This window comes from Haemaphysalis longicornis, unplaced genomic scaffold, assembly GCF_048455015.1.
Source record: "Haemaphysalis longicornis isolate Haplotype H1 unplaced genomic scaffold, Haemaphysalis longicornis Haplotype H1 scaffold_12, whole genome shotgun sequence".
Classification (NCBI taxonomy): domain Eukaryota; kingdom Metazoa; phylum Arthropoda; class Arachnida; order Ixodida; family Ixodidae; genus Haemaphysalis; species Haemaphysalis longicornis.
In genome coordinates, this window is record NW_027526225.1 from 51551908 (window position 1) to 51561908 (window position 10001).

The window sequence follows — 10001 nt, forward strand, 5'->3', positions numbered from 1 at the left end:
GCGGTCGCTTCGGCAAAGGTGGGACCATTTCGATCCTTCTCCGCGGCATTGCGACGAGCCCAGCTTGTGGAACGCGAGATGCAAAGTTCGCAGCTTGGACCGTGAACGCGTTCTGCTTCCCGCTGGCGTGTCTCTCGTCGCACCGAAGCAGTCAGGAGAGAGATATTCGTCAGTCGGCGTCGTTGCCTTTCTGCCTTAATGCAAGTGTTCTTACACCGGGCCACGGTCGAGCACGGGGCCATCACACCTGCAGCATAGGTGGCGGCTTACGCTGCTATACGATGCTTTGTCTATAGGCGCTAACTATCGGCGCTCATTAGTGTTATGACGCACTACTTCGCTGCACCTCCCTTAGACGGCAGCACCATCTGAATGGATAATGTTAAAGGGAACGATATAAGGCGCGTTCATACAGCTATACAGGCTTGAGTTCATACCCCAGTTGGCAGAGCGTTTCACCCCTCCCGTTGTGGCCAGAGTGATTGTGGATTCGAATGCTAGCGCCGCCGCATCGTCAATGGAACTTTTCCTGGCGATGTGATTTCCGGGACGGATGTGACGTCGGTGAGGTCTTGCTGTAACCCGGCATAAAACACTTTCGTGTTCAAAAGGGTGTTGACCAAGCATCTGAAGGCTGCCTCCGCAAGACCACCGTTTTCTACTTCTAGTCAACACGCTTTGTATGAAGCGTCACGTTTTTTTTTTTTTTTTCAATAAAGGAATAGTGTTGACAGAGGAATGACATAGCTTCAGGGCGGACGCGTGCATGTTATCGTAGCAGTTTTTCGCGGAGAGCACTGCTGAGGGTGTGGCTGTCGTGCACGTGGAAGATATCACCGATTGTTGATGCTGCGTGTGCAGCTGCTTATGTCGAAGAACGAAGAGGCCTGCGGATTCAGATGAGTGGCTGTTGCTGTTGCCTAATCGGCAATAGAACGCTATCTAACGCACATGAGCTTACAAAAAGGTGGTAACTGGTGCAAAAGAAAACCCGAGAGCATGAAGCAACTCTAGCGAAGGATCTTATTTCTGGACGTTCATCTGTTTGGCCTTGCCAAGCCAAGCGGTTGAATGACATTTCATTATTTAGTGACTGTTATGGTGAGTGTCGTGTACATGAAGAATACTTACTAACACGTCTAACCCACTTGGTAGGCAATACTCTGCTGCCGTGTGAACGCTAAAACGCAATGATAATCTGTAACGCATTCACTTCCGAATGGGGTAATAAACCTCCGCACCGACGCACCAAACAACCTTATCGTCATACCATTCCTTTTTCTAGGAGTATATATCTGCTTCTCTTCCTGTTCAAATCTACCTCCAGCGCATGACGCAAGCCTATAGGTGAAGTGAGATTAACTAGCCAGGGTTTCCACTGTGCTTGAGATTAATGCCTGAAACACATAACCAAAGATATTTTTCGGTTGTTAATTCTGTGGGTCTTCGTCCATCTCCCGCGAAGATTAAACTTCTCTGAGATCAGATTGGAGAGTAGGGCGGGCGTACCGAGAAGGCGTACTCCCGGAGGAACTCGACCAGGTTGTGTGTGAAGCGATACATGCGTTCCGGGATGCGGAAGACCTTGCTGAAGTTGGCGTTGTCCTCCGGGTCGCCGCCTAGCGTCACGTACACGTGAAGTAAGTGGCCCCGGTGGCTGAGACGGGGAAAACCGCCGCCGAGGCTGCCGCCGGGCGGCGGGTTGGTGAAATGCGCCACGAAGGCCTTGTCGATGTCCGGGCGCTTCCACTGAACTTGCTCGTAGAACACCGCCACCGACGAATAGATGAGGGACGAGCAGAAGTCGTACGGCACGTGGTCTGGGAAGTACGAGTCGTCCAAGCGGTAATTCCTGCACGGTACACGGCCTCAATGCTGTAGACTCACATCTGGCGTGCCCCAAGAAAGTGTTCTGGGCCCCCTACTATTCCTAGTCTATATTAATGGTCTACTCAAATTTGTAACATCCCAAGTCTGTCTCGTTGCCGACGAGTGTGCTCGTTACCGAATATCCTCGGTGTTCCTTTTCTATTACACCTATCACGACAGCGTCGTTTCAACCTAACTCTCACATCCCATAAAGGGTCTTTCGGGTTACTGAAACAAAATTTAAAACAGGCTCCGTCCCACTGAAAGATCGTTGCTCTTATCACTTGTATCCGCCGTTAAACAGAATACGCCCCGGCCATTTTGGATACCACAAATTTGCCCATATTACCAAGTACTTCTTCTATCATTGCAAAGCCCTGCTGTTCATTTCATTTACTTCCTGCCTATTGACTCGTCCTCCCTATTCAATAGTCTCTCCCGTTTAAAAAAAAATTGGTCGCTATCGGCTCACTTCGCTGCAAATGCCGTCGAAAGACGATAGTCCACTGCCGTTTCTGTCATGTAAATGCCTCTCCTATCTCTCACGCCCGCCTGCCATGCTCTTTCCGTGCCTTTCCATCCGCCTACGATAAACAGAGTGGTGGTTTGCTCAAGTCCATTCAATTTCCCCCCATTCCGCCGCTCGCGCCACCTACTGTCACATTTTGTTACTGTTGAACTTGTAACATTGCCACGAGGCCCAGGATGGTGCGAGCTTCTTTTGTATTTTTGGGCAAAAATATTGTTTTCGACGCGTATTTTTGATTTGCTATCGTCCACATCCTGCAATTTATTTTGATATAAAAGAACACTGCTAGTACCAATTGTGCACTGATGTTCTGCCTCAAAGATGTCTAATGCTTTCTTTTTGCTGAATAATGTTGACAAGTAGAAGTTTGTTTGCAGATTTAGTGGTTTGGAAAAGCTTTGCCTATATAAGCCTCTCGTTCCACTATTCTTTGAACTTTTGGCCGGAAGGCTGAAATGAAGGACAGACTGACAGACAGACACAGATAGTTGTGGGGTTAAGTAGCACAAGAAGGAATATGGCCTCTAAAATCGTACTGAACAAGCAGGGATGGACTTGAGGGGGAAGAATGTGGTGTAGGTGTCTCCCCCCCTTCCACCCTCTTTACGACTTAAAAGAGCCATGAAGAGAAAATACAACTTCGTTTAATTTGAAAGAACTAGGATTCAGTATCTCACTCAGCTTCATTACAGCCACAAAAGATGTTTTTTAAGGGGAACAAAAGCAAGAAGTATATAAAAACTTTCAAATTTTGCGCCACAGTGACGTGTATGAGCAAGAATGACGTCATACGGGCAAACAATAAAACATAATTTTCAGTGCGTTAACTACACGTTAGCATTCAAGTGATGCGGTCAAATGGAACTAGAGGCCCCATTACAGACGTCCAGTCATGTGTCGTCGCGACAGGCCAGTTAGGCGGCCGCCAATCGCACAAACAAGGTTCTGTGACGTCATATAAAAGTAGCGGGAAATTGGCCAGGGGGTCGCGGCTGCTTCACACGTTTTCTTTAGTATCTCCGTTATTTGTTCGAAGATTGAGGTGATATTGGTATCATTGTTATCGGGACTAAGCAGTCTTTCTAATAAACCCAACTTGTATTTTGCCTTCGTGGCTCCTATAATTAAGTAAGGCTTCGGTTAATGCCCATGTGTGCATCCGCATTCGCTCAATGAAGCGAGAAAGGCCCTTGCGCTTTCCGGATCAAAACGAAGTTTCCGGGAAACCGAATTATTCTGAAAGCGGTTCGTCTAACCTTTAGGAATGCACGGATGCACAGAAAAGTGGGAAAAACACCCCGTAATCAACTGGGCATTGGGGCACCCTACCGTGATTGCATGCGTACACTCTGCGCGCCTTCGCAGTAAAACGAGCGCATCGTGCCGAGAAGGTGGGCCTCGAGACCCGGGGCCTCCACGCTGGGTCAGGCGGGTGATCGCGACTTACAAGCCAGACCAAGTGAACGCGAAAGGCGCTGCGTTACCTAAGAGTTTAAGGGGTGGGCAATTCTTGTGCAGTCAGTATGCATCTTGAATGGCAGCGTAGTAGACTCAGACAGACACAAGGGAAAGATGACGACAGGACGACGCTGCCGCTCAGCATGCTTAACCAGTGCTAACTCGCCCAAATGCCGATCTTTTTGCAGCACCATATTATACCCCTGCTACACTGGGGTCTAAATGTCATTTGAACCAAATGTCATTTGGCTCAAATGCCAAGTTGTGCTGCTACACTAGGTCTTTAAATGCCATTTGGCTCAAATGACATTTGAGCCAAATGAGCACCGAGAGAGACATTTAAGATTCCAAATGCCATTTCCAGCACTCTCGGACGCGGCGTCTTCGATCGGCAATAAAAAATATAATACTTCCGTACGTAAAACTAACAAAATATTGTTGTTTGTGAAACTTTGTTCACTGTTTATTTACTTAAAATACGAAATCAACATATTTAATTTTCATACTCTCAAAACCAGTGGGTCAGTTGCAAAAAACACAAACAAAAACAACGCAAGACAGCCATATTTAGAGTCAAAACTGGTGTCTCTTCTAATTTGATATCATTTTACTGCCTCGGACTGCTCCTAAGTTTGATTGTTGTATTAGTGTACGAAAACGGAACGGGGCAACAACAGCGCCACTACAGCACAGCGAACAGTTGTGAAAGCTTTCAAATGCCATCGAAATTGTAGTGTAGCAGGGCAGATTCTGAATGGCATTTGAAGCAACCCATTTGAGTCAAATGACATTTGGTTCAAATGACATTTGGACCCCAGTGTAGCAGGGGTATATTAGTCTCTGATAAAATGTACCAGTCTATAGTGAAATAGTAACCAGTCTGTAGTAACTATAGTAACAATGGTGTTTTTGTGCTGTTTGTTTAACTGGGAGTTCTGTTAGTTCGAAGTGTTTTGCGGTCACTGTGGAACGAGAGTCGACTGTAATCTCTCGTTAATACGATGTCCGCGGTGACCGCAAAACACTTCGAATTGAATTAAACAAACAACACAAAAACACCCTTGTTACTTACTATAGTCCGCAACACGTCTCCCTCCTTGATTTCGTTCAGAATGTCCACTTCCGTCGCCAAGTGGAGCGAAAGTGCACGGGTTGATATGACAGCGGTGACTTATCGCTAAAATCAAAGCCTGAAGCTAAGATCGAAGTCTGAAACTGCTCACACGGAGTTTTATGGAACCACGAAGGCTGAGGACCTCGAAAGAGAGGGATTTCATCGCTGGCGCGAGTCTAAACCGGGCGGCCGCTTTATCAACTACATGTGCGCTGCCCCAGTGGCGATGGCGCCGACATCAGTGCAGTGTATGGCGCTGTTTTTGCGCCGGGAAATTTTGAATTTTATCGAGAAATAAAGGTCACCTCAATGACGCTTATTTGAGATGACTTTCATTTAACCGATGTATGGGTTTGAGCTTCCAATTATCCAGTAGTTTCGAGCAAAATGTATCGGGCAATATTTTTGGGCAATATTTGACACATTTTTTCTTCTGTAAGACTACCAGAAACAGCAAGCCATTGCCGGTATGAGTTCCGCATATACGGAGTGTGTGGGAGACACACGAGACCTGATTTCGCCGTTTATTGAGGTTAGAAAGAATTAACGGTGCTAAGCGTTTTTATTGTGAAAAATAATCGGATTCTCTTCTTTTTTTTTTTTTGGAACGAATATCTCCTTCACCAGCTCCTGGGCGCGCTAACCCCAAATGAACTCCGCATTCCCATAATTCCGTATTCATATACGGAACGTTTCAGTAGCGTTTGACCTCACAGCATCATAAGAAGCGAACAGATTTACTGTAAGGTAGTATCTATTACTGAAAACAATAGGATTGGCGATGTCTGCGTGTGAGCGAACGAATTTTAGTTGCTCTCAGCGCCGTGTCTCCCTAAAAAAACATGGATGTGATTGAAGGTTCGTGCAGCCAATCCCTTGTATATTTCAATGCAAGGATCTCGTCTTCCATCTTTAAAAAAATAGTGCGCAGGTGCACTGTATGCGACTCGATCCGCTTGTGGTGCTGGTGATAAGAGGCGGGTACTGGCTTGCCTGGACGTGTAGTACCCTACATTTCCTCTCACACAGAACGATATTTTTGTACTTACATTGCAGTCAAATACATCTGCGCTGCATTATTTCGCGCTAGTTAGACCAATGACTGGACTTACGACTCTGCCAAGTGTCTCTCTTCTAACCACCAATTCAGGTCAGGCGGTCAGAGGTAGCATACTGGCCCAAACCATGCCTCTTGTTTAGCCATGCCTTATGTTTAGTTTAATTATGTGTTTTGTTCCCTTCCCTTTCTTTTGTATGCCGCGCAGGCTCTCTGATTTGATATGGAGAGCGTTTCGGCCTATCGTCACTACACCAGAGCTTTCTTTGTAAATCTCAAGTGTTCTCAATCTAATTCGACGGTTATAGGAAGTATAACGCGTAAAGATCAATGCTGGCAGGGTATACACCTCGGAATTCGTGCACGCTCTGGTGTGGGTATCGCTTTGTTGCCCGACACTTTGCCGCTTGACAAGTGCGCTCAAAAAAAAAAAAAAAAAAACACTGTTAATCGGAACAAACGTGTATCGTTCTTGGCTACGTGGCAATATAAATATTTGTTCCATTTGACTGGCCAACTCTGAAGCTACAAGGGTTTTAGATGGGAGATTATTACTTGCGCATGTTACTGTTAAACTATGGGGCGTCCAAAGGCTGACGTATCTTCACATGTGTTTGGTTGGATGCTATCACAACTAGACAAAATGTGTCTAATCGTTTGTTTTTTTTCTGCAGACCAAATTTGCTCCGTTAAATTGAATATAGTCCACTAGACAGCTGCTTGCTCATAAATTACCTGCTCTATCCCTTTAGTTAAAACTTGTCGAAACTTTGGAGTTTGTTGAGAAAAAAAAAAATCGTTCCTTACATCGCACTTCTGTGCCCGGTACATTCCTAACGAGATTTTCGCCTTCATTTCCCCTCGGTTTTTATTCGTTGTTATCAGTTTCGCCGCTTTTGTACCGATGTTAGCAGCCTTCGCTTCCCAACTGTTCTTCATAAACTTTATAGCCAGCCTTATACTCTTTTCCGAGTACTGCGTGTCCACTCTCCCGCGTAGTAGAACTTAAGCTATCACTTATCCTTTGAGGTGTCATTTCGCCATCAGATGCCCTTCTCTAAGCCCCGACTCGAGAAAGAAGACGAAGCAGTCAACGATCCTTTAACCATTATTCCCTTGAGTTGTAAATAGATCAGTGTAAATAGGCTGTAATTAGGCCATTGTAAATAGGTTGTAAATAGGCCATTGCAAATAGGCTGTAAATAGGCCATTGTGAACATGTTGTAAATAGGCCATTTTATGCAGTACTTTTTATTGTGAACACGCTGTCCTCTAAGGGTCGTCAGGCACCCTCAAGCAGTACGCAACTGCTTTTCGCCTGATGTAACCGCAACCTTGTGTTGAAACAAATAAACCTTTGAAAAAAAAATTACGCCCACCTCCCCTCGCGGGAACCCTGGTGTGATGCGACGCTGAGGGGGGTTCAAGCGCACGCGGAGAGCAACCGTCGACCGAAAGGCCGCCGGAGAGCGGCACACCGGTTATATGCGTAGCGCGCCCGAAGGAGAGGAGACCGCGGAGAGAGAGAGTACTGCACATGCGCAGGCCCGCGCGCAGCGCCGCACACCGGCGGAGTGAGAGCGCGCTGGGCCGCACACCCGCGAATGTTGAGAGAGAGTGTTCGCTCTCACCTGGGCACGCGCCGGCGCCAGTGCGTCTGCCGCGGCTATGACGCAACACAATCCAACACAATCCACTTTAATGCAATCCAATCCAAACCCAAACTAACCCAATCCAAGCCAAGCCAATCCAATCGAATCCAATCCAATGCCCCTCGCGAGAGAGTGTTCGCTATCGGAGAGGAGAGGGGGTGAGCGGACGAGAGTGCGGACGCCGACGACGACGACGGACGCACGCAGGAAGGACAGGGCCGCCGACAAGAGATGCTCTCAGCGTCGCATCTAAAAAACCTCTCTTGTTCCTCGCAATCTATTCTATAAACTGGACGAATTGTATTTAGACCTTAGAGAAGTGTTTTTGTGTGCCTTTACTAAAGTGATCGTGCGTGTGGTTTGGCCGAGAGTCATTGGCAGTCTTCCGTCTCAAAGCCTAACTTCGACGAGTTCTGCCGCTCCGGCGGACTCGCTTGTCTGACGGGGATACAACTACGACCCCGGCGCGGTGGCCCCGTGGCTAAGGCGTCGGGCTGCCGATCCCACGGACGCGGCTTCGGTTCCCGGCCGCGGTAGCTGCTTTTCGGATGGAGGCGAAAAGCGAAAACGCCCATGTGTCGATATTTCGGCTCACATTAGAGATCCCGAGGTGGTCTAAATTAATCCAGAGGCCTACACTATGGATGCACCTCATAGCTCGTGTGTATAGCTTCGGCACGTTAAACTCCACAATCAATCAACTCAAACCGCGATGCTGCAACGGCGTGTATGCGTACGAGGAAGATTATTGTCTGGAGTTGGGCATGCGAAAAATTCTGTAGTAAATCTGGTCGTAAAATACGCCAAACTTAAAAAGAAAATCAAAGGCCCTTTCTTAAGCAAAAGATGGTTAAAACTCGAAGCTTTCTCCGATGCAAGATCAGTCAAAGTTGAGGTACAAAATTTAAACCTCTTCCACCATGTAGGAATGGCGCAATGGGATACTTATTCTAGTAATGTTGATGGGATAGACGTCGGCTTCGCAACGCGGGGGACCCGGGTTCGATTCCCACCACGGGAAGCGTTTTTTTTTTTTTGAGGCGCTTGATGTGCCTTTGTTGAAACCCATTCCGTAAGTTGGCTTTCCTGCAGTGCGTTTTGGGTGCGACGATTTCATTTTAGACTTCCACTTTAAACTTTGGAGGCATTGGCTTTCGACCGCAGAAAGCTTCGCGTTTCAACCCTTTCACATCACCCGTGATCATCATCATCATCGTCAGAGGAGGATGGTTTCTCTGCTTTGCGTTTTGGGGCAGTCTCTCGTTTTAAGAACTGCGACATTTTTTCGTTATGCACCGCAAGATCAGTGGCCATGGGTGTGCGCGCTCACTTGGTGTCGAAGACGCAGAACACCTCGCGGTACTGGTAGTTGGTTGTGTTTCCCACGAACGGCTTGTGCTGTGGCGCGACGGGCACTGAGCGGTTGTAAATGCGCAGGCTCTGGGAACAGTACTCCTGGTAGCTCAGCTGACTCTGCTTCACCGGGTCTGGTTCCACCAGGTCTGGTCCCACGGTCTGCGTTCCCCCAGTCAGATTAGGTACGCACGGTGGCCAACTCAACCTTGGATAATGAAAAAAAAAAAAAAAAATCCGCGAAAGTGACAGGAGCAAGGAAGGAAGAAAAAAACTAAACGAGAAACTGAACCCACATGAGAAAACTATTGAGAAAACACGAGAAAACTAAACCCAGCTCCACCCAGTGTGAAAGCTGCTGAAAAGAGCGGAACCGCGGTTCCCTTGTGTAAACTCGATTGTCAACGGGCGCTTGCCGGAGAACGGCGTTGCCGTCGCGCGCAAGTACCGCGATTCGCGTGAAGGAATCGATGGCTAAACAATTCTAGTACACTGTAGCTAAACGCCAGCTCCCCTCTCGCTCCTCTGGCGGGAGAAAAAAGAACCCGGCCCTGTTAGGGCCTACTGCGCCCTCTATCGATGGGTCTAGGAACCGGTTTCTGCCAGGCCACCGACGGGCCTGGGAGCCTGCTCCTACCTTTGCGTGACGCACAAACTACAGGAGACGGACGAAAAGGGTCAACCTACAACAGCTCCGCTGTTAAAAAAGTTCTGCGGTGGTCGTCCAATGTGTCGCCCTGCAGCTTGCGCTTCGGCATGGTGAAAGTCGCTAAAGAACGGCTAAAGAACACGCTAAAGAACGTGTCTAAGATCACTTAGACACGGCGACTAGGCCAAGCTTGTAAGTTGAATTTTCGCGCTGTTTCTCAACATCCCCTGGCATAAAAAAAAAAACAGAATGTTGGCCAGTTGGTACACGTTAGCGCTGAAAAAAAACACAGCAAATTGGCCGCGTACCTGCTAATTTCG

The 10001-nt window shown here is 47.6% G+C and overlaps 1 protein-coding gene across 1 annotated transcript in view; it reads right to left on the reverse strand.

Annotated features, from left to right (window-relative positions):
- The window catches only part of LOC144161604 (chitinase-like protein 3), a 45316-nt gene extending 35526 nt beyond the window's left edge, over positions 1 to 9790 (reverse strand). Inside the window, exons 1-3 of the mRNA XM_077692242.1 lie at positions 9720 to 9790; positions 9010 to 9306; positions 1510 to 1852 (exon numbers count right to left, since the gene is read on the reverse strand). Of these exons, the coding sequence (XP_077548368.1) occupies positions 1510 to 1852; positions 9010 to 9306; positions 9720 to 9790 (711 nt within the window). The remainder of the gene's footprint in view (positions 1 to 1509; positions 1853 to 9009; positions 9307 to 9719) is intronic.
- Positions 9791 to 10001: the final 211 nt, after the last annotated feature.